The sequence below is a fragment of the Artemia franciscana genome, chromosome 2 (genome assembly GCF_032884065.1).
Source record: "Artemia franciscana chromosome 2, ASM3288406v1, whole genome shotgun sequence".
Taxonomy (NCBI): Eukaryota; Metazoa; Arthropoda; class Branchiopoda; order Anostraca; family Artemiidae; genus Artemia; species Artemia franciscana.
Genome location: NC_088864.1, coordinates 22,026,751 through 22,052,083, shown reverse-complemented (window position 1 = coordinate 22,052,083; position 25,333 = coordinate 22,026,751). Strand labels below are relative to the sequence as shown.

The following is a 25,333-nucleotide window of genomic DNA, read 5'->3' as shown; positions in this document are numbered from 1 at the left end:
AACATAAATTTGGGATTATTGAACATAAAAATATGATTGTCTATTCGATATCTGTTCGTTTTGGCTTTGGGTGGGGGGTAAATGCACTCCGCACATTTTTGACTTTTAAAAAGGGAGCTAGAGCTTTCAGTTTCTAATCAAACGAGATGCCACTGCAGTTTACACGAATATCACTTACAAAAGAACCTTATACTCCCCCGGTGCATAACTTATGACACTTACCCACTGGGTCTGGGGGGTTGTGTCAAACCAGGAGTTTTTATGGCACTTGGTATTTACCAAGTGAGATATAGCGACTGCAAATTCTGTCGGTCTGTCGGCCCTGGTTTTGCCTGTTTGGGCACCTCCAGATTATCTAGGACGATGAAATTTGACAAACGTATCAGGAATCAGACCAGTTTAAATCAGAAATAGTCATTTCCAAGGTTCAACGGTTTGGGGGGGAGTGGGGGTTCGGATAATTCTAAAAAACTTATTCGGCTCTTAACTCTGCTTTTTAAAACAGTAAAAAATACCCAGGAGATATCAATTTAAATTTCTAACCATGTGAGTCCCCTCCAAGGTGATCACTTTTTCCATAGAAAATATATATACTCCCAAGGGATAGGTTATGACCCTTCCCCGGGCTCTGAGGAGGGGGGGGGGTAAGTTGACCCCAGAGTTTTTGTTGTATTATAGTTGGACTATTTCAAACAAACCGGCTATCTCACAATTTTCTTTTGGATGTTTTTGGGGGAAAGAGGGTGTGTATTTGTGAGAGGGGGGTGTAGAACCTGCCGATCCCTTTTGATTCATGAAAAGATAACTAGAAATATCAATTTCGAATCAAATGAGCCACCTATGAACTTATGACCTCTCCTTAGGGCCTACATAAGAACATTATATGTCCCTGGGGCATAACTTAAAACACTTGCCCCTGGGCTCTGGGAGTTTGTGTCAACCCTTGAGTTTTCATTATCTGATGTTTAAACTATTGTGTTTTTTTCATTTTTTTTTCAACAAAATGGCTATCTCAGAAGTTTTATCAGATATATCTGAGAGAAAGACATGGGGGTGGCTGCCCTCCGATCATTTTTGACTCTCACAAAGGGCATTACAACTACTAGTTTCCAATCAATTCAGCCCCCTTTGAAGTTTATTCATCAACCCCTTCCATATAAAGTGCTACCGTACTGAAGTTATCAACATTTTGTCAGAGGCAACGCAGCGTTCCCTATGGTAAAGGCCATATGGCTCCAATGTTTTATTTTTTTTTTCCAGGTGCATTCATTGAACAATTCTAATTAGCAGTGACCTAGGAATTAAACTGTACGCGAGGCAATCGAAATCAAACGAAACTTAAATAATAATACATCCCTTAATAGAGACTTGGGTGAATACACACTCAACCCTATGTACACAAAATTAATTATAGAAAATAATATAATTCAAAATAATACAAAAATAGGAACGAATAAAAACAAATCCAATTCCAAACGAGCTACAAGATTAGCTGCAGAGAAGGCAAATCGCTACACTGGAATGAAACTATCCTACCTCCAAATGGGCGTCGATTCAAACTGTCCTATGTCCAAAACCGCTACTTTTCAGGAGAGCTATTTGAAGTTTTTAAGATTATTTTTTCAGTACTTCAAAAAGAGGTTATAGGGGAACAACCGAACTGTAGAGTTTCTTTTGTATTGGCTATGTATTAGTGAAGATATTTTTGACCTACTTAGGCCAGAACGTCAAAAAAACTGGATATAGGATGGTAGTCATATTATCTATATCAGAACAAGACAATCCTAAGTCCAATTTTTGGACATAGAATAGTTACAGATCTGAGAAGCCATGCTGAAGGAAGGCACAGTCCATCCTATGTCCGTATTATATCAAATATTTCGCCATATATTAATTTAATTCATATTCAAAGTATGACAAAATGAAAAATTACTATTCGAAGTATCAAAAGAGAAAAATAAAACAAAGTTAATCAGAATCATCCAACTCCGCAGAACCTTCTTTTAAACAGTCGAACGGAAGGTCTCTGAAAAACTGGTGGTAAGCTTCAGGAATCAATTTTTTTTTATACAAAGATCTTGAATATCGCGTTACACTCTTTCGCGAATTGGAACTGGACCAGAATACAGCTTTTGTAAATCGTACGACCCAGCTGACTTCTTCGCTGAAGCTTTCCCCTTCTTGACCTCCTGACTGTTTGAATCATCTTGATGTCTTCAGCTACCCAGCTGGTCCGAACACTAATCATGTCAGGCAAAGTGTAATCAACTTTCAACACTCAGATTTCTGTGAAGTTCACTTTAGCCCCATTAGTATCGACGTTAAAATTATAACTGGTCTCTCTACATAGCTTATCAAGATTATAGAAATCAGAGATTCCCATTTCCTTTACTTTGTAAGGACTCTTCAAACATGCACTTTTTGCAATCTGGAACCAATGAGAAGGCATATACACTGTTTGGTTCTTAGCAAATCTCTCGATGACAGCATGGACCGAATCGTTTTGATTTTGCTTGTGCCCTGTTTCAAGATATAAGTGAGTAGTTACTAAGTTAAATTTACTGGCCCAGTTTAAATAAAGGGAAACAAGGTTCTTGTTTTGTCCTCCGCAATTGTCACTTATGAAAACGAATTCTTTTGCTCCTTTCTCTACCATACTCACAATAAAGTTGTAAGCACAACTCCCGATTTCTGACGAACCTCTTTTAGCAGTGCCTGCATGCCACATGTAGCAGTTTCCTTCGCGAGTATTGCAGTTATAAATACTGAGATTGTACTATGAAGTTTCGACTTATAGTGATAAGAAGAAACTTCTCCACGCGCACACTATAGGACCTTTTGCAAGTCAAAGCACGCTATGATAATCCTTTCAGGGTCCATCTTTCCTCTCTCTTGTTCCTCTGCCATACACGTTCTACTTTCTTCCGTATTTCTGAGGTGCCCACTGTTCTATATAGTCAACTGTTCTTTCATCTGAGGGCTAGCATTTTCCATCGCAACACACTTGTCACATTGGTCTTTTTTGGGACGGAAAAAGCTGAGATTGAACTCATGCTGAAAAATTTCTCTGTATTTGTCGGATCTTGTAGCTTGTCTATTGTTTTCCAGGCACAAGTCTCGATAGAGTCTATAAAGGTGAGCATGACTTTTGATCCCATCTTCCAAATACTGAGATTTAGATCTATCTCTGCAGTAATGGCTTGGGGCTTTTTTCAAAAGTTTTATATGCTCCCTGCATGATTTAAGTTCTCTCGTATCGGTGAATCTGCGGGATTCCTCTTTTCGACCTCTTTCATCCCTTTTCGCAGCTCCCGTACCATGCACTTTTTTCTTCAACGCAGTTTTCACCATATGTTCAGAAATTCCTAGCGTATTTACGAAAAACAGTCGACAGACTTTCTCAGGTTCCTCATTAATGCACAAGCAATACGCTACTGAAAACACCCTCCTCTCTGCTTTTTCAGTGTCATTGTTATTTCCCTCTGTTCCTTCTTCATGATTATCATTATCGCTCTTACGTATCCTAGAACGTTTTTTTTTTCTTGGCTTGACTAACTTGCTAAAGTATGTAGTTTCTTTGTCTATTAATATTACCCAAGTCCCAGTAAGACCTGAAAATGTTTATTCGAGTCTCTTCCCGAATTCTTTCATAACACATCACCTTGCACTTACAAGGCCCTTTCATAGTCCTTTCTGGCACTGTCTTTCCTTTGCTACTAATGTGTTTGATGCCAGCATTCAACTTCTTCTTTGCTATGTATCTCTTCCAGCTGGAAGGTCTTCTCTTCCTCTTCTTCCCCTGGGTAGTAGGACTTTCTTCTGTTACACTAAGTTCACCAGCAGACGCACTGCCATTTTCCTCTATTCCACAAAGTTTGTTAGCAGAGGTATTTCCATTCTCTTTTACTCCACTAAGTTCATTAGCAGAGGTATCCCATTCTCTTCTATTCCACTACGTTCATTAGCAGAGGCATTCCCATTCTCTTTTATTCCACTAAGTTCAAAAGCAGATGCAGCACCAGTAATGCCTAGCTCACAAAAGTTCTCGGATTCATCCTGAATGGTAGCTTCGCTTGCACCTAAGTCAGAATCGTTATGCGCAGAAACATCTGCACTAGAGCCTTGCTCATTAGTTTGAAAGCGCACGTCAAGATTCAGAATAGGAGTGTGTGACACATGAGGAGCGTCAGAAATGCACTACATCATTTCCAGATCCAGACTAGTCTCTACTGTCAAATGCGAATCTGCACGGGTTTCATTCGTTTCAAACGAGCTGCCAGCTTCTGTGGTCATAGCCCACAGCATTCCTCCCAACTCTCCTGAGTAAATTCATGAGGTTTCTGGGTGACTCAAATAATTAGTGTTAGAGTTGCAGTCAGATTTGTTGCCAGTAGTTGGTGTAACAGCCGAACCTAGAAAAAAAATTGTTACAGCAATGTCATACATAAGTACTGTTTTTTTTTATGGCAGTCAAATCTAATGTTGAAGCCCCAATAACTGCAGCAACCGTGAGTTAAATAAAATAAAATAAGCTTTTTATGTTGTTTAAGTTGTTGCCAGATTTAAAGGTTGCCTCGTTAGATGTTTAGAGAAAATTTGATGTCACTGAATTACAGGTGTTGACAATACTGTATTTCTTTATGTTTACTATTTATATGCTGCAGATATTCAGCCTATTCAGTTCAGTTCACTTAATACTACCAAACTCTATAAAATAAACGGGCAGTATCCAGGAAGTCTAGAAGACTTGTATCCAGGAATTCTAGAAAACTTGTAAACTACTAATGGACTTTTAAACCTATAAATCCTACTCTAAGAAATATTTAAACTGAAGTTGTTAGAGCTACAAGCTACAATCTCACTCTCTTTTATAACATCCGAGCAATCATGGCTCATTTGAACCTATTAACCCCACTGTCCACCAGAAATACAGGTTGTCCGGTACATTTTAGTAGTCACATAAACCATTTCATATTCCTCACTGTAGAGCTAGTGAACAGGCAGAAGGGACGATGTAAAGTTTGACCTAAGAGATTATGTCTGACCAGTAAAACCTTATCAGTATTAGTGGAAAGGTCAAATAATATTGTAACAGTAGATCAGATATTGTAAAATAGGATCCCTCAGTTACAGTGGGCACAGTGCCAGTGGTGGGGATAGCTCAGTGATGGCAGCTACCAAACATTTAGGTACTCCACTCCAGTCTGCCATAAATCCCTGATTTTTGGATACTCTTTGCAGAACGTTGGATATATCCAGCATTTGGTATAGATACCATATGCCAAACGCTGGCCTATTCCTAACGCTGGATACCCTGTTCCAAACGCTGGATACTTGTTGCCAATAAAGTATTGATGATGTATTGATGAGTACTGAAGCTCAAAAATAAACCAATCAGATTTCACCAATAGTGAGATAGCTCAGGGTTAGAGTGCCAACAGGTATCCAACGTTTGGCATAGTGTATCCGGCTTGTGGCATAAGCTATGCCTATGCTTAGATGATACGGCGTTAGATGATAGATATATCTAATGTTTGGCATAGGGTATCCAAAATTCAGGGTTTGTGGTTAACTGCTCTACCCAGGAATGAGCTGACGTGACTGGCCAGAGTACACCAGAGGGGACCTGAAGAAATCCACAATATATAAGGAAAGCACAATACCTCAATGGTCTACTGTCTAATGTTATAGTAACATTAAAAAGACAAAAAAGGAATAAGAATAAGAATCAGATAATTTTCTCTTACCTTTCCTGGCTTTCTCTCTAGCTAGTTCCATTAGTATCCTTCCTCTATTCATTTTGCAACTTCACTCTTCCTTCATAATTGCAAATTTTTACTATAAATATTGATGGTGGTGAAGGCAAACGTTGCCGTCAAATTATCCCATGTCCAAAAAGACCTATCGATACTTTAGAATGGCAATATCCTAAGTCCAGACAAACTATTCTATGTCCTGCAACTCATCAAAATTTACTGTTTGAAACTAGCCCAAGTCCAAATAAGGACATAGAATAGTTTCACGGTGTGAGAAAAGCAAATTTGCAACATGGGATAAGAAAGAAAAAGGCTTTCTAGCGGCGTGGGGCGAATTCTGACTGCAAATTTGGATTCAGCACACAATTTAGCACAAGATAGACTAATAATCGATTTTTTCCATTTTTGGACATAGGATAGTTTGATTCGTAGCACATTTGGAGGTAGGATAGTTTCATTCTAGTGTAGCGAAATATCACAATAAGAAATTATTCCAATTTTTAATAGATACAGTTAGTTCAATGAATGAACCTTTTGAGCTTGTAAAATGTTAGCTTTCATGACACAGTCTTGGATGAACTTTTCATTTAGAAGTAATGATGCCAAGGCTATTTTAAATAAAAAATGGATTTTTAGCCGAGAGCTTTTATTGTAAGTGTTTTATTGTTTATTATTTTCTTTGCTGAAGACGGCCCTTATATATAGAGCCGAAATATTCAAATAGATTTTGTTGGTTCATTGTCTTGGGAAAGAAGTTCTCATTATTCTTTCTTCTTTGGTTGTATTATGGAAAGGCAGTGTGGTCTTCGTCATTATTTACTTTATTTAATTTCATTAAGATCCAATCACTCCTTCGTAAGTTAAAAATGCCTCATTTTTTCTAATTTTTTATAATCAACCCCTCCCCCCAACTCCTCCAAAGGTAGCGAATCCGTTCTGGTTATTTCAATCACGTATTTAGGATTTGTGCTTATTTTTCTTACCAAGTTTCACCCCAATCCCTCCACTCTAAGCGTTTTCTAAGATTTCAAGTCTATCCCTCCAACTGCCCCCATTGACACTCGATCCTGTCGGGATTTAAAATGAGAGTGCTGACATACAATATCGTTCTAAATCTCACATTTCATTCAGACCCGATCACCACTTGTAAGTTAAAAATAACTCATTTTTTTATAGTTTTGTAGAATTATCCGAGCCCCCACTCCCCCCAAACCGTTGAACCTTGGAAATGACTATTTCTGATTTAAACTGGTCTGATTCCTGATAAGTTTGCCAAATTTCATCGTCCTAGCTTATCTGGAGGTGCCCAAACAGGCAAAACCAGGGCCGACCGACCGACAGAATTTGCGGTCGCTATATGTCACTTGGTAAATACCAAGTGCCATAAAAACTCCTGGTTTGACACAACCCTCCAGACCCAGTGGGTGTCATAAGTTATGCATCGGGGGAGTATAAGGTTCTTTTGTAAGTGATATTCGTGTAAACTTTGCAGAGGCAGCTCGTTTGATTAGAAACTGAAAGCTCTAGCTCCCTTTTTAAAAGTCAAAAGTGAGCAGAGCGCATTTATCCCCCACCCAAAGCCAAAACGGACAGATATCGAATAGACAATCATATGTTTATGTTAAATAATCCCAAATTTATGTTCAATTTGGGTTTCATTTATAGCCTACTTCAATAGTAAAATATTTTTGTTCGTTTTAAGTTTGATTTGCATATTCAACTTAAGCATTCCTTGTAATAAGATTTATTTATTAATTTATATTAGTATCTGTTGTATGTTTTTTTCAGCATAAGTTTGCATAACAAGTAGATGGGAAGTTTCAGAAATGTAGTTTTATTTTTTGCATGACTACAATTACTTAAAGTTCTTTAATACACTTTCCTTGAGAGTCGAGGAATTTTTTTTAATAGTTTTTCAACTGAAAGGTTCCCTGGCAACCGGAATCAGGATCCTGCTCAAGGGAATTGTAACTATACATGACCACAGCAGAATTGATTCAATATATAATCTAAAACTGTGATAGAATATATAGATTTCGACTGTTGCATTTCCAAAAATTAGATTTCCAAAAATTAGACTAACTTCATTGATAATTAATTGGTCATGTGCTCTCAAATCATAAAACTTTGATTAGAAAATAAATCGAACAAAGGCTTGTATCAGTCCTTTGTTTCAACCATACCGGTTAATATGCTTAATCAAGAATCAAATGGTCTACTTCTGTTTTCTTTGTAGGAACGACGTTTCTGACATTCTTCGTTTACTGGACCGTTGGATTCATATATCTTCTTTTTACGGTTCTCGAACGTCCGAAAAGTTTAAAAGAGATAAAAATTCAACCTGGAACAAATGAGCCAGTGGATTCTCTTCGCTTGAAAAAGGTTGATTTTAGTGATTTATCCTTTATAAAACGTGACGTTTAGCCGTAATTCCACATTCTTGTGAAAACTGATAAAGGTTGGTTGATTGAACCAGAAAGGAAATGGGACAAATTTTCATATGGTCATCTTTAAGATATATATATATATATATATATATATATATATATATATATATATATATATATATATATATATATATATATATATATATATATATATATATATATATATATATATATATGTATATATATATATATATATATATATATATATATATATATATATATATATATATATATATATATATATATATATATATATACACATATATATATATATATATATATATATATATATATATACATATATATGTATATTTATATATATATATATATATATATATATATATATATATATATATATATATATATATATATATATATATAAATGTATAAAGATAAAGAATACTAGTATATATTTATACATACATATATATATATATATATATATATATATATATATATATATATATATATATATATATATATATATACATATATATATATATATATATATATATATATATATATATATATATATATATATATATATATATATATATATAAATGTATAAAGATAAAGAATACGGCACTAGACTTTACAGTCTCTATTGGCGGTACTGATCTTCATTTCTTGGCCCTTCAGCCAGGAAGTGCAATGAGGGTGTCGGGGGCCAACCATCCTGGTTGGACTCTAGCTGAGCTTACAGGGTCATGCCAATGATACTAGGATTCGAAATCTATATATACAACTAATATACTACTAATAACTCACTGCAGCACCAAGCCGCCTGGGGTCAAAACAGCTAAGCACGTCCCTCCTCCAACCTAGTCTATTCTAGGCCTCCCTGTTTACCCCCTCCCAGGAAATTTCCAATTTCCTTTAAATCTTTGTTTATGACATCTACCAACCCCAGAAGAGGACCACCTGCTTTCAGTCTAGCCCCAGAAGATTGGCCAAAAAGGACAATCTTCAGCAATCTGTCATCTTTCATCCGCAGAACGTGGCCTAGCAATCTCAGCCTTTCTTTCATCATTATAGCCCTAGAAAGCAGGATTGAACCCCAGTATATATATATATATATATATATATATATATATATATATATATATATATATATATATATATATATATATATATATATATATATATATATATATATATATATATCTAGAGTATGGTAACATGATTGAAAGATCAAAAGGGCCAAACTCTAGGCTAAGGGTACCACCCCCTGGATCATTCCTAATATTTCTAGCTATCTCTTCGGAGGGTAAACGGCCCCCCGGTCCATATACTAATGACAGTATTTCTTGCGAACTCTTCTCCTACCCTGCCTGGTTTCGGGGAAAAATAATCTACACAGTGTTTGAAAATGACTTACTCTTATTCCACCCAAAGGTCACTTCACAAAATACATCTATAAACTATGAAATAAAACTCCCTAAGCGAACAGTCAATGTAAACTAACATAAAAATCCCCACTTCTGTAAATAGAACTTCTTGCAGGGTCAACCCCGGATTTACCCTGTTCAATCCTATTTATGAAAGCTACAAAATCAAAGGCCTTATGAATATCATTAAATATCAATGGCAAAGTCCAGAAAGACAAAAATAAAATTTAGCTTGAAAGGTTACTTATTACAAAACCACTAGCTTAGCAACAAGACTTTAACTTATCATTGAAAATTATATTATAGGCAAATCTAAGCAAATGTAATTACTGAAAGGAAAACCGGTCATTTATGCGGGAAAAGAAAAGAAAGAGGGGTGGTATCCCAACACCTCCCCTCCTAAGATGAATGACCACCCATGTGCCGTGCTGGTCAACCCTTACAAACATAAACACTGAACCTCAACTTTACAACGTCCATTTTCCGTGTTTCTTCACCAGCGTCTGCGCTACTGGTTCCAACGCTTAGCTCTGGATGTGTCGCCATTTACAGATCTCTACTGCAGAAACACCTTGGTCTCAATCGTATGAACAATCGCATGAGGTTTTAAAATTGAAGTCCACAAGATTAGCAGAAAATAATCGTGCTTACCATGATTAAACGAAAATTTTCTCGCTTTCCCAAATTGACATTTTAGAGAAGCGCAGAATTAGGTTTTGGAACATATGAGGAGGACAACCGTCATGAAAAATTGGCTGAACAAGCCTCTAAATCTCCATCGATGGAGACAACCCCACAACTCAATTAATGGCAGAATTTGAGGTGATATATACCTAATACAAAGGCCTTTTGAAACAACAGGGGAACAGGGGAAACAGCTAAGAGTCTGAGTGAATAATTAATCATTTCATTCTGGGCCCCCCCCCCTGGAATAATCAAATGAAGAACAGGTGTTGAAACTGACTGAAGATGAAATTTGGACATGTCGCTCAATAAATAATTTTTGGAGGAAACAATTCTCGATTCCCGCGAAGAGTTAAAACAGTAAATATTATTACTGGACAAAAATTTGGGTGAAACATGAACTCATTGGGAGCGAGTATCCCTCAAAAAACCCAGATCACAGAGGCAAAATTTCAGTAGCAGGGTCACAACTGGTCAACCAGTTGTCCATTGACCAAACTTTCCATCATTCATAGCTTCCGAAAGGGGTTCCTTCTCCAACCTCAAAAAAGAGACCAAATTTCCCTTAGAATTGATACACTTAATCTCAGATTCCTTCACAAGCTTTTCCAACACAACTCGAAATTCAATACCTTCCAATCTTTCCACAATCCGTTGTAGTCTATTCATTTTTGTTTTATGAATGTCTGTAGTTTTTATTATACGTCACGGACCGTTTCCTTTTTGTCTTACTGTAGTTTTGTAATTTTCGCACTTGGTCTTGGACCTTTATGTTCCGCCTGAGCTCTTTTTTTTTCTCGTAATTTCTTAATCGTTCCAATTTTTTGTTTTTCGTCACTGCAGGCTGAATCCACAATTCTTGTCACTTTTTTGCATTTCTTTTTTATCCTTCATTTTTCTCAACTACGTCAAACGAGCGAAATGAATCATCATTACATCCGAATTGAACTCCAGTGTCCATCATCTTTGATTGTGTTTTCCTTATTGTATTTGCGTGTAATATTTCTTATCTTCCTTTTTGTTTTCTTTTCTTTTGCCGTAATATTAAATAAACCTTCGTCAAATTGAAATTGGATTCCCACATTTGATTTTCCACGTTGCATTAAAATTTCTCGAACTTTACAAGGAACATAACGAACGGTGAATTTTTCCTAATTTTTCTCGGGCACAGGTATTGCTTCGCTTGGGTATATACTTGTCGGCGTCTCGTATTCTTTACGTGTGTTTTGAGGTTTTCTGTTTTCTAAAAATTCCCCGAAAAATCAATTTTGCGTGTCTTAATTTCAATATTATGTGGCCTAACCACTTCCGCATCCAATTTTTCCGGATCATCCACATTTCGAACTGGAGTATCAAGCATTTTGTTTTTAGACAAGAAGGCTTAGCCTCCCAATTTATTTTATAAGCTGGTCCCCCTTTCCACATAGTCAACGACATGGCATGTTATCCCGGCTTAGTATTCAAAGTATGAAATTTTTCATTCTTCCTTGATTGATTCTTACACACATTATTACAGACAGCCGATAGTCTAGAAGTTAGTTATGATAAAATCATACTTTTTGGAATTCCTCAAGGCCCTTTTATTGAATCTATTATGCTTCTTCTAAACTATTGGCGATCCCTCTTTTCATTTACCTCTGTAGTTATTCTTTCAGCTTGTTTCTGTTTTTCTCAGGCACTCTATCATCCTCATCTTTTCTTTCTTTTTCTTTTCTATCTCCCTCCCTTTCTTTTTATCTTTATCGCTTTTTTCTATATTCCTCCTCTTTTTGCATTGAGCAACTCATCATTTGTGTAAGATCTACTTTATTGCTTTTTTGTGATCCCCTACTGTACATTGAGCTCCAACTACTCTTGATGCTTGGTCTTTTTTTATTCTATTTGTCGTTATATCCTCTTAATTCATTTTCTGAATCCGTTTGTTTCATATTTTTTCGTTTTGTATCATTATTATCTCTGACTGACAACTCCCCTTTCTTTTGCATGGCATCTGAGGGGTGAGTTGGTTTTGTTTTCCTGGTATTTTCATCTAATTATTTTTTCTGTGTATTACCGCATCTCTTTCTATTTCATGGTCTCTCATAATTATGCACATAATCCTTTCCTATTTTTTGTACTCCTATTTCTGTTTTTTTTTTTTATCTGCAGTCTGCAGTATATTCCTTTCGCCCTCTACGATTTGTATTGGATATCATCCTATTCTTGACTGTTTTTGAAGATCCCCCTTCGTATCTGTAAGAAATGTCTATTTCACCCCCTGAAAGACATAGGGTTCCGATTGATGGTGAATTCCCTAGGGTACTTTTAGTGGGAGTAGCACATAAACGTGAATCTAAAAACGATTTTTTCTGGTTCACCTCGGTAGCTTTTCCCAAATCAATATCTAATTCTATTAAGTGTGGTTCCGTTCCTGGCCTTGGGTGAGTCTCTCGTCTATCCACCATTATTTCAAAATTCAGCTAAAAAGTATTCAATCCTTCTGGTCCCTTGTAAAAGCTTCTTATTTATTCAATTTATAGATTCTTTACGCTAGCTAATTAGTTACATCAAATATTGATTCGTAAAGTTTTGTTATATTCCAGCTATAGATTTTTATATTACTTTTAATTGATTTCGTCTTTTCCCGCAATTTTTTTTATAGTCAACCACAATCAGCAACAGTGTTGGCTAATTTAAATCATTTTTTCGAAAAACGAATATTCTTTTACTACCAATGCTCCTGATAGATCCTTTAGTCACTGCCACCACTTATTGGGTTTAACCAACCCTGATATAACTTATTGGAGTGGTATACAACGTGGCCACCACTATATATATATATATATATATATATATATATATATATATATATATATATATATATATATATATATATATATATATATATATACATATATATATATATATATATATATATATATATATATATATATATATATATATATATATATATATATTATATATATATATATATATATATATATATATATATATATATATATATATATATATATATATATATATATATATATATATATATATATATATATATATATATCTATCTATATATATAAAAATAAGTTGTCTGTCTGTCTGTCTGTGGATGGATCAGGTGACGTCACCTGAAAAAACTGGATCAGGTGACGTCAAAACTGAAAAAACTAAAAAAAGGCAAAAACTACAAAAAAAAACTAAAAACTAATAAAAAAAATAAAAAAGCTAAAAAACTAAAAAAACTAAAAAAAGGCAAAAACTACAAAAAAAACTAAAAACTAATAAAAAAAATAAAAAAGCTAAAAAACTAAAAAAACTAAAAAAAGGTAAAAAACTAAAAAAACTAAAAACTAAAAATAAAAAAAATAAAAAAGCTAAAAAACTAAAAAAACTAAAAAAACTAAAAAAAGGTAAAAAACTAAAAAAACTAAAAACTAAAAAAAAACTAAAAAAAAGGAAAAAACTGAAAAATAAGCTAAAATAAAGGTAAAAACCAATAAAAAACTAAAAAAAAACTGAAAAAACTAAAAAAAGGCAAAAACTACAAAAAAAACTAAAAACTAATAAAAAAAGTAAAAAAGCTAAAAAACTAAAAAAACTAAAAAAACTAAAAAAACTAAAAAAAGGTAAAAAACTAAAAAAAATAAAAAATAAAAAAAAACTAAAAAAAAGGAAAAAACTGAAAAATAAGCTAACATAAAGGTAAAAACCAATAAAAAACTAAAAAGAAAAAAAGGAAAAAACTAAAAAAAATTTTCATCTAAAAAACTAAAAAAAAACTAAAAAAGGTAAAAACTAAAAGAACTAAAAAAGAAAAAAATAAATGACGACACTCAAAGAGAAAGCGACCAGGACAAAAGGAATGTTCGATTAGCAATCAACAAAGCACCGGGACACAGGGAGTATAAATGACGACCAGGACATAAGTAAAAAAAAAAATTAACAAAACTAAAAAGAAGGTAAAAACTACAAAAAAACTAAAAAGAAAAAAAAAACTAAAAACTAATAAAAAAACTAAAAAATCTAAAAATCTAAATAAACTAAAAAAGAAAAAAAAAGGAAAAAAATAAAGGAGAAAAACAAAACTAAAAAACGAATGTATATACAGACCGGTACACCGGGATACAAATGACGACCGGGACACAGGGAATATAAATGACGACCGGGACACAGGGACACAACTACAACGGGGACACCGGGGGAAACAGGGGGATATAAATGACGACCGGGACAAAAAAACTAAAAAGAAAAAAAAACTAAAAACTAATAAAAAAACTAAAAAATCTAAAAATCTAAATAAGCTAAAAAAGAAAAAAAAGGAAAAAAATAAAGGAGAAAAACAAAACTAAAAAACGAATGTATATACAGACCGGGATACAAATGACGACCGGGACACAGGGAATATAAATGACGACCGGGACACAGGGACACAACTACAACGGGGACACCGGGGGAAACAGGGGGATGTAAATGACGACCGGGACACCGGGACAGGGAATGGTCGATTAGCAATCACCATCAACAAAGCTCAAGGGCAATCATTAGAATCATGAGGTATAGATCTGAATACAGATTGTTTTCCCATGGACCATTATATGTTGCATGTTCAAGAGTCGGTAAACCTGACAATCTATTTATATGCAAAGACAATGAGACAGCAAAGAATGTTGTATATTCGCAAGTTTTACGTAGTTAAAACCATATATATATATATATATATATGTATATTTATATATATATATATATATATATATATATATATATATATATATCTATCTATATTCACAGGTGGGACATAGGGACACAACTACAATGGCGCGAAACTATTATGGCGCGTAACGACTTACGCGCGCGGGGGGGCTTGGGGGGGCGCGAAGCGCCCCCACCAACTAGGTGTTGGGGTGGCGCGAAGCGCCACCCCAACAGCTAGTATATATATATATATATATATATATACATATATTATATATATATATATATATATATATATATATATATATATATATATATATATATATATATATATATATATATATATATATATATTGCACAGTAATACCCTGTTACGGTATACCCTAATCTAGGGTATGGTAATATGATTGAAAGATCAAAACAGCTAAACTCTAGGGCAAGGGTACTGATTTCTGAGTCGCCCCTAATATCGTTAAATATCTCATCGGAGAGTAAATGGACCTCCCTATTGATATACTAATGATGGTAATTCTTGCGAGCTCTTTTCTTACTCTGCCCGTGTTTGGGGAAAAACAATGCACAAGGATGTCTAAATTAACTCACTTGTGTTCCTTACAAAGGTCCCTTAACAAAAAACATCTGTAAACTTTGAATGAAAGACTCCCTAAGCGCACTTTCAATGCAGACTTAATAAAAAGCACCACTTCTGTATATAGAACTATTTGTAAGGGTGGACTCTGGATTGACCCTGGCCAGTCTTGTAAAAGAAAGCTACAAAGTCAAAGGCATTTTGTACATCATTAACTATCAATAGTCAAGTCTAGATGAGCATATATTCTGCTTGTCCTACTTAAATGTCAGATAGAGAGAACTTGAAAAACAAGTTTTTGTTTGAATTCAACTCAAACTATTTAATTGGAGTGAGTGCAATCAATTTTGAAAACTGGTTCGTTTACTTAGTTTTTTCTGTATGTAAACAGTTCAATAATAGTGTATATCAATAAGTGAATTCTTTTGGGTTCAACTTGAAGATATTCCTCTCAGGCTGAGTAAGTGTTTTCTTCTTATTAATTCTTTGTCCATTTCAAGTTTGTTTTAATCCAGCTGTTTTTCACCTCATCCTGTCGAGCCTTAATTTCTTTTGTTTACACCTCTTGATAACCCTATTCTTACTGCAACATTTGAACTCTCATCTAAATAGCAATTGAAGATCCTGCTGGAGTATACTGCTTGAAGATTTAGAAAAAAACTAGTTTGATGAGCTTCAATTAGTGATGGGTCTTTCGAAATTATACATATTTTTTCAACCCTTTCGTCCAAATTTTGAAGCTCTTGTAATTTGCTGCAGTCGCTATTATTATGTAAGGAATTAGTATCATTTAATGATAAATATTAAGTCAAGATCTCTTCAAGAAAGGACCAGGCACACAAATAACAATGGGAAAGGGGAAGAAAGGACAAATATTACAAATACAGGTTTTATCCCAATATTTTCTAAATTTAAAGTATTATCATTTCTGAAAGTTCTCAAACTGTCGGAGAAAGGAGTGTCATTCTTGGCTGTAGTAAATTGAAAAAAAAAGAACCTCTTAAATAAAAGTAAAGTTTAAGACTAAAAGTTTAAACGAGCAGAAATATAAAGAACTGACAAGGCATGAAAATGGTTAAGGGAAAAACAAAAAGGGTAAATAACATAATCACGGGTTTTTTCAAGTCTTTTTCAAATTTACTGTCTTGTTAACTCTCAGCGCTACTAAAACTTCTGGAGAAAATTGTGTTATCTTAAACGACTATCCTATAGATAATCAAATATATAAAAACAACTATTTTTTAAAAGAAAGTGCAGAGCGAGATTGAAATTTAAGACTATAAAAACTATTCATATAACAAATCAAGCTTAAAATGGACATGAATTACTATGAATTAATATGGGAGAACTAAAACAAATGAAAACCAAATTGCTAACAAAGTCAAAGATATAAATAAAAAATTACTGCAAATTGAACTTCGCCTGGTGTCCTCTTAAGACCACTTCAAAGACTAAAATATCACTCTTGCAATTTTATAATTATGGAAACAAATTTTTAGAGTCATTTTCAATTATTGTTTTAAAAAGTAGTTAAGCTATAAACTTGTATACTTTGAATGAAAATGAATAAAAACAGAATTTAGGGAAGAAAAAGTTGTTACTCTAAAACAGTAAAACCAATTGAATGTTGTCAATCTATTTGATAAAAATAGGAAACTCTGCTTACAATACTGCACTTAATTCTTCATTGAGAGTATGATGACATGTTTTGTACATCACAAAAGTCTTACGAATCCTTCGATCAAAATAGGACAAACAAAAATTCAATGATTATGCGACAAGAACTTTACTGTTCTATGGATCAACCAACAATTAAAACCAAACGAATTAATAACCAGTATATACTATTTGATTTAACGTGCAAAGTGATGTTAGGATTTTATTTACGGTAAGGAGTTATCTTTGTAGCTACAAATTCAATGGCAAATGGCAGCTTTTTATATTCACAACAAAAGACCTCTAAATAACAGGTCTATCAACCTATTTCTTACCTATGGTGTCATGACCCGATATGATATTAAATATAATTTCAAAAAACCTGGTAAAGCGTCAATTTTTCAGAGCCAGGATAACAGAAAAACGAACAAAAAACAGCTTCATTTGCTATAAATTATAATAATCTAAATGTATGATCAATAAAAATATCAATAAAACTTCATACCTTTTCAGGAAGCTCTTCTATTAGCTATCGCTATGGCAAGCAATATATTAAGTCTTTTTGTTTCTTAATATTCTTCAGTATATATACTATACTATGGACATACCGTTAATTATAATGGAAAATTAGTTGCGACACGCAATGTAGTCTAATTACCTAAAAAATGGACATGCTAAGGCAATTTGTAACTTAACTTCACGTTTAGTAGCAAGTATTATAAGTTCAGATGTAATAATTGTATATTAACCATCCCTGATAATTTCACCTGTGAAAATGATATCTAGTATGCTTAGACTCACATGAGACTATTTAATAAAAGTGGTGTTGAGTACGACAAACTCGGCTAACTCAGCTGATTCCCAAGTCTTTTAATTGATGATTGAGTACCAAAAAATTAATAGAAAAGCACTTTAGCACAGAACAAACTTAGTTAGTAGGTAAACTCTAAGACTCATAGTTGCTAACTTGAGGGAATTGAAGTGGAGATTATTTTAAAAAAAATTGCAATTTAAAGGATTTTTCATTACTTGAATCAGCTTTAGGTTATATACTTTAGATATAGGAACACCAACGCTGCTCATTCAATAGATAATTAAATTAGTAAAAACTTAATACTTAAATCAAGGGTACATCTTACCCCTTTATGGTTAAAAAGGACATAAGATTTAAAATATTTTTTAAATAATACTTTTATTTATTCCCACAAAACATAGAAATAGAGAAAAACTCTTATAAATCAAGACCAATACAGAGAAATCCAGTAATGAGGGGGCTATGGATTTTACGAGGCTTCAATGGGGTATATAATTAAAGCTATTATTTCCATAGCATATAGAGACTTTAAACAATCTTAATAAAACAAGACCAATACATAGAAATCGAGTAGCGAGGGAGATATGGATTTGACGACGCCTATAGGGGGCATGTTATTGGACCTAGTACAAATTTATCTTACAAAATAAAAAAATTCACTATAAAGATTGAACAGAAGAATTAAATTTTAGACGATTTACTCAGTGAATTTTCCGAAGAATGGACAGCTTTAACTCTTCACTTAATTTTTCCAAGGACTAATAGCATTAACTCATTTGATTATAAGGTTTGAACAGATGAATTAAACTTGAAGTGGTTTATTCATTTAATTTTCCTAGGGACTAAAAGGATTAGCACCGTTGAGTATAAAGTTTTAATAGATGGATTAAATTTGACACGGTTTATTTCTTTAATTTTTTTAAGGCTGAAAGAATTAACTCTGTTGACTATAATATTTGAACAGATTCACAGAGACAAGCAAACACCCACTCAGACACAGAGAGAGGGCGGGAGAAAAATTTTCTGCGTCTGATTCTGTGTGTTATTTCGTGTCCCCCCCCCTCTCTCTCTCTCTCTCTCTCTCAGTGCCTCTGTGTCTAAGAGGGCGTTTGTTTATCTCTTTGCATCTATTCGAATTATATTTTGTTTGTTGAGCCAACGCTAAGTAAAGCATTCGTTGCTTCCTTATTGAATATGTAAGGTGACGGCAGAAGATGTTATATTAGGAGTAATTTTTTTTCTTATAATTTTTACTTTATTAGTGATTTGGTTTTCGTTTGTTTTAGCTCTCCTATCTCAAATCATAGTAACTTCTGTCCATTTTAAGCTTGATTTGCTATAGGACTAATTTTGTTAATCTTAGATTTCAATCTCACTCTGTATTTTCTTTGAAAAAAGTAGGTATTTTTATATTTTATTATCTATAAGATATTAGTTTAAGATAACGAAAGTTCCTCCAGAAGTTTTAGGATTGCTAAGAGTTAATAAGACAGTATATATGAAAAATATTTGACAAAACACTTGTTTATGTTATTTACTCTTCTTTGCTTTTTCTCTTTATCATTTTCCTGCCTTATCAGTTCTTTATATTTCTGCTCGTTTAAAATTTTAGTGCTGCTCTTTACTTTTCTTTAAGAAATTGTTTCTTCTAATTTACTATAGTCAAGAATAACCCTCCTTTCTCTGACAGTTTGAGAATGGTCAAAGTTGATAATATTTTAAGTTTAAAAAATATTGAGATAAAACTTGAATTTGTAATATTTATCCTTTTCCTCCCTTTCCCCTAGTTATTTTACTGCATAGTCCTTTCTTATGTAGCTAGATCTAACAGTTTTATGTTTTAATCATGCCCTTTACTTGTCTGTAAGACTTTTTTTATTTAAATTACTAGTTATGAATGCTACACCTTTCTTCAACAGTTTGAGAACTCTGAGGGGTGATACATTATCTTGAAAACTTCGGTCACGTTGATGCATATATTTGAAATCTCTGTCATAAAAGGTAGCGTTTTCTGGGATATCGATAGAATAGATAAAGACAGGTTTCTGCATTGATATCCGTAATGTGTAAAAGAATCATTAGACTGCAGACCAGTTCATAAAATCTCCAGCCAAGTATCCTGGCTCTAGTAGCAATTTGACATTCCAGTTAAAAGCTCAAAAATGGTACCTTTCTTCTTTCTTTCTTGAAGAAATAGTTGGATATTCATCTATCAAAATTAGGGTTGCCTTTTCTTAAAATTCATAAAACTTCTTTTTTCAAGTGACCAGTTGTTATTACGAACAAATTAGTGACTATCCTTTTCAGAATGAGTCTTTCATTACTTGTTCATAGTATAGTTCTCGAAGAATTATTCTTGAATCATTAAAATCTTATGAAAATTAACAACAACTGAAAAAAGCCAATTCAATGATTGAAGACATATTATAAGCTGTTTTTGAGACTCTTGACTAAACAAAGGGAATCATCAGAATGCTTTGGGGTGAATAGAAAAATGCACTTGATGCAGAATTCAAAGAGGCTAGAAAGAAATCTGAAGAGACACAAGACTGATATAAACTGTTCAAACCAGTAATTTGCATCTTCAAGCATTTTAGTCCGACAAGATCTAATTGCTATGCGGTTGAGATTTCTAAAGTTGCAAGAAGAATACAGTTGTCTAGAGGTGCAAAGAAAAGAAATTATTGTTTGACAGGATGAGGCAAAAAACAGCTGGATGAAAACAAAATTGAAATGGACAAGGAATGAGCAAGAAGAAAACACTCAGCCTGAGAGAAATATATTAAGTTTGGATCGAAAAGGGTTGAAATACCTTCAAGGAAACTATTGAAAGTGTACTTATAAGGCAACTAAGTCTCAGAGACCATAGTGACATACAATATTATGAAGCTGATTACAGACAAAAAGATTATCTCAATGAACCAGTTTTTCAAAGTTTGTTGTTCCCGCTCCCATTAAATAGTTTGAGGTGAATTTAAATAAAAATATATTTTTCAGGTTCTCTAGATCTGACATATAGGCAGGACAAGGAGAATATATGCTAATGTAAGCATGCTAACCATCATTCCAGTTACAGAGATGGTAATCGGTTATGCTAAATTTGTGCCAATTCGGTTCGGCCAATGAACTTAACACAGTAGTAATTAATGCTATACCACTGTCTATAAGTGGAGAGCAACCTCCTTGAATAGAAACCAAAACTCTAAAAACTGGAATCTAAACTGAAGTATATGCAGTGACAAAAAAATTATTATTTTACTGACTCTGAATAAGTAAAAAAATCATTTTTAAAATTGCGGATTCAAAATTACTAGCATGTCTAAAATTCATAATTTTAGAAAAAAAAAATCTCTAAGAAAGAGATGCGGACTTGATGGAAATTATGCAATAATACTGAACATGAATATTGTTTTGAGGGATCTCAGTTTTTTAAATTTTGAATATTTTAATATACTAGTATTTTTGATGGAAAACTCTAAGGATGTTGCGTTTTACTTTTATTAAGTGCATTAGAATCATGTAAACTTTGTAACAAGGTTAAGACACAAATGATATTTCTAATCGTTTGAAAGTTCACAGAAAAGATAATAATTAACTGGATTTAACTTTACAATTTTTTACATTCAAAACTGAAAATGTTGCCACAGTCAAAATCCTATGACATGAAATTTTTATTTTTCCACCACAAAATGCAAAGAAAGTTATATTTAATCATAGTGGTACCTGTATGTCTCAGTTTGCTCAAGTGTTGAAAGACTATATCCAATATAGCTTAAGAAGCAAGGCTATGGTAAATTTTGAAGATGCTTTAGAATTAATAATCCTACGGGTGCTAAGGTAAATTGCGAATAATAATTAGATATTAGATATTCAATATTGTGTAAGCGAAAGAGAGAGAGAGAGAGAGAAACAGAGAGGAGAGAGAAGATTCAAGCAAGTAATTTAAATATGTGACAACTTTTTTTCTAGTTAATCAAGCAAGTACTATTCAACCAAATAGTCGTGACATTACCACTGACGTACGTCACTCACATGAACTTCAAAATTAGAGGACTACCACAAATTTTTAAACTGCCTGAATTTACCACGTTTGTAGTCCACTTAGTCTTGCTAACTCTGATTGAAGAAGTTATCTTTTACTACGCTCACAGGTAATATTTTAGTATGTAATCAGTATTTCAAGCTAGAGTAGGTTCAACTTTGAGCTTTGTCCGAATGTAATGCAAACTAAATGTATGTTAATAAAACAGACATTTGGATGAAGAATTACACAGATGTTGAAACAATGTCATTGCAAAGATCACCTTGAAAGGTTATTTCAAACTCAAGTGGAACAAAATATTTTTCTTCTGATTACTAACTATTTATAGCAGATTACTGATTATTTATTACTTATTACTCGTTAGAGACTGCTGACTATGAATCACTAATTAATTCCTGATAATATAAGACAAATTAAACGTTATAGAGTCATGTTACTGATGTCTGATTTTTGATTAGAGATTATTAATTGTTGATTGCTGATTACCACAAACAGATTTTAAGTTATTTATTATCTGTGGTCTATAAACATTTACCACCTTAATCGGTGACTTAAAGGTCGTTTCAATTTCGATACCATGTAAAAAAGAAAGGCACATTTTATCATACGAATTGATTTCATTTAAATGAAACGAATACTGTAGTGAGGTCTTTCAAAGACAATTTGACGAACTACTTCAAATTGAAAATTAAAGGGAAGTTTTTTGCTGAACGTAATATTTTAAAGAAGATTGTTCTAATGATGCCCTTATACTGTTATTATACTGTCATGTCAAGTTATTTCTAGGTCAAAATAAGAGGCAATTTTTATTTTTAAAGTGAACAGACGGGATAGAAAGAGCACCAAGACAAATATAGGCATAACCATTGAAACGGGGTCGTTCCAGAGATAACCCTGAAAGACTGCTTAAAGGTTGAAATCGAAGGCAAGTTTAACTTTGTAAATTTTATAATAATTTATTCTATTGAAAGAATTAATATTTACACAAACATTAAACGAGGTCGCTCTGAAGATGACACTGAAAGGCCAAATTTCAGGTTGTTCAATGTTTCTTCAAAGTCATTTGAAGGTCGTCAAATTTTACTCTAAAGCCTAAAGCAAAATAGTCTTATGAAAGTGACAGCATTCAAGCATCAGTACCAACTAGGTGTCTGAACAAACAGTGAATTCTGTTTAACACATTGACGTTAAAACAACGTTGCTTCACTGAGGGTTTTGAAATGTCGAATGTATGTTTCTTACAAGGTCAAGGAAAAATTGAATGAAAAATTTAAGTAAATGACAAAAAGGCACCACCAATGTCTGAAAAATATACAATTACAAAAAGAAAACCATTTTACAAGGATAGACAGTCTACTGAAAACATGGTTTACGCTGATAGAAAATTTATACAGTTATCAAATTGAAAAAAAGAAGTTTTGCCAATCAAAAGTTAGGAGCGATATCAGAACTCAAAACGAACAAATATTATTACCTATATCAAGGGGGTTTCCCCCTCTATATTACCTCCTTCCTTACACTAAAGATTTACTTTTTGTTCCTATTATTTAAGAAGAAAATACAGGGGCCGTTTAATTAGAATGATAAGCTTTTTTAAAAGTTCTAAATAAAACTTTATTGTAAAGAATGCGGTATTCAGAAGTAAGTGACCCCCTTACATGCAGAATAATTTCTGTTCGTTTTAAGTTTCAATGTTACCCCTTACTTTCAGTTCGAAAAACTTTTTATTTCATTCCTGGTAGTTTTTAAATAGTGCCAGGAAGTCAAGCTCTCTCTCCATGGAAAGTTCCCTCCTCACGAAAAATTACTCCATATCCACCCCCCAAAAAAAATCTGCATGCTTACCCCTAGCCCATATCATGTCTAAGCAATGGGCAAAATTTATAGCTTGTAGCCCTCTCCCGTGGACTGTGGGGGGTCAAGTCATCCTCAAATAGATAGTTATTAGATCTTCTGTCTATGCTTAATAAAAGAACTGTCCCAAAATTTGGATTGGATGACTTTGGTAAAAAAAGGATATGGGTTCAAGGTTCAAGGTTCAAGGTTCTTTTATTATAACCAATATATACAAAATATTAGGTAACTCAAGGCTGAGAGTATAGCTCGAATGCAATTGAGCTACCTTTAAGAAACACTAAATATGCACAAAATTAAAAATAAAAACTTCTCTTAACCAAACTTGACAGAAATAAATAAAAAACAAATCCCGTGCCGTACGATACCACTTCCATCCTCCGCGCACCATCCTGAGACACAATTAAATTTACAACTTAAAACCAAGTGAGTCATAAGACATCTGGAGGTCTCATGGGCGAACCCCAGAGACCAACCCAATACTAAAAAAAAAAAAAATATAAACATCCCTAAAAAAAAAATAAAAAAAATAAAAAATCATATTATTTAGATTTATAACTCTCAATCAGCACTCTTTTCAACTTCCGTCTTATAGCATCTATGCTTATATTAAAATCAATCTCATTTTTCAAACTTTCCCAATGTAGAGGAATCAAATACCTTAGGCAAAAACGCGACCTCTCTGTAACTACCATAGGAGTCCGCAGATTATATTTACCACGGGTTTCAACTTGTGAAGATGAAGGAGAAGAAATAAGACCCATCGATGCAAAATATCTGGGGAGCTTTTCTCGTTCAAGCTTAATCTTAAACATAACACTTAAAAATTGGATACTTTGCCGAACAGGAAGAATATTATGAAGTGAAAAAAGGGTCTCTGTTGTGGATTTTAAGGGGAACTTTGATGGCGATGGCAGAAAAGGTTTAAGTATATGAACTGCTTTATTTTGTATAATCTGTAGAGGGGTAACATTACTTTTAAAAGTGTTCAAAAAAATAATAGATGCATAATCAAAATGGGATTGCACAAGGGAAAAGTAAATGGATTTAAAAGCGCAATATGGAAGAAGGTTTTTCAGTCTGCACATTATACCAACTCCACGGGCAGACTTTGCTCTAACCTGATTAATTTGCTCTTTCCATGACAAATTCTCATCAAACACAACTCTTAAATATCTTATCAATACAACCCTTTCAATAACAGACTCAGGTTCATTCGCAGAAATGGAAACTGATTCTATATCTGGAAACTTGTGACCCGTCCTGCTGTAAACAATAAACTTAGTCTTCTTTCTATTCAGAAGTAGTCTATTATCAGAGAGCCAAGTAGACAATCTATCATATGCGGATGTTAAATTGACCACTAGCTCTTCACGAGATTTACCAGAAACGGTTGCTGCAGTGTCGTCAGCAAAC

General features: G+C 33.4%; 1 protein-coding gene across 1 annotated transcript in view; it reads left to right on the top strand.

The window, feature by feature from the left end:
• LOC136038775 (fatty acid hydroxylase domain-containing protein 2-like) overlaps positions 1-25,333 on the top strand; it is a 66,138-nt gene that overhangs the window by 27,675 nt on the left and 13,130 nt on the right. Inside the window, exons 3-4 of the mRNA XM_065722150.1 lie at positions 7,993-8,138; positions 21,991-22,172. Coding sequence (XP_065578222.1) covers positions 7,993-8,138; positions 21,991-22,172 — 328 coding nt within the window. The remainder of the gene's footprint in view (positions 1-7,992; positions 8,139-21,990; positions 22,173-25,333) is intronic.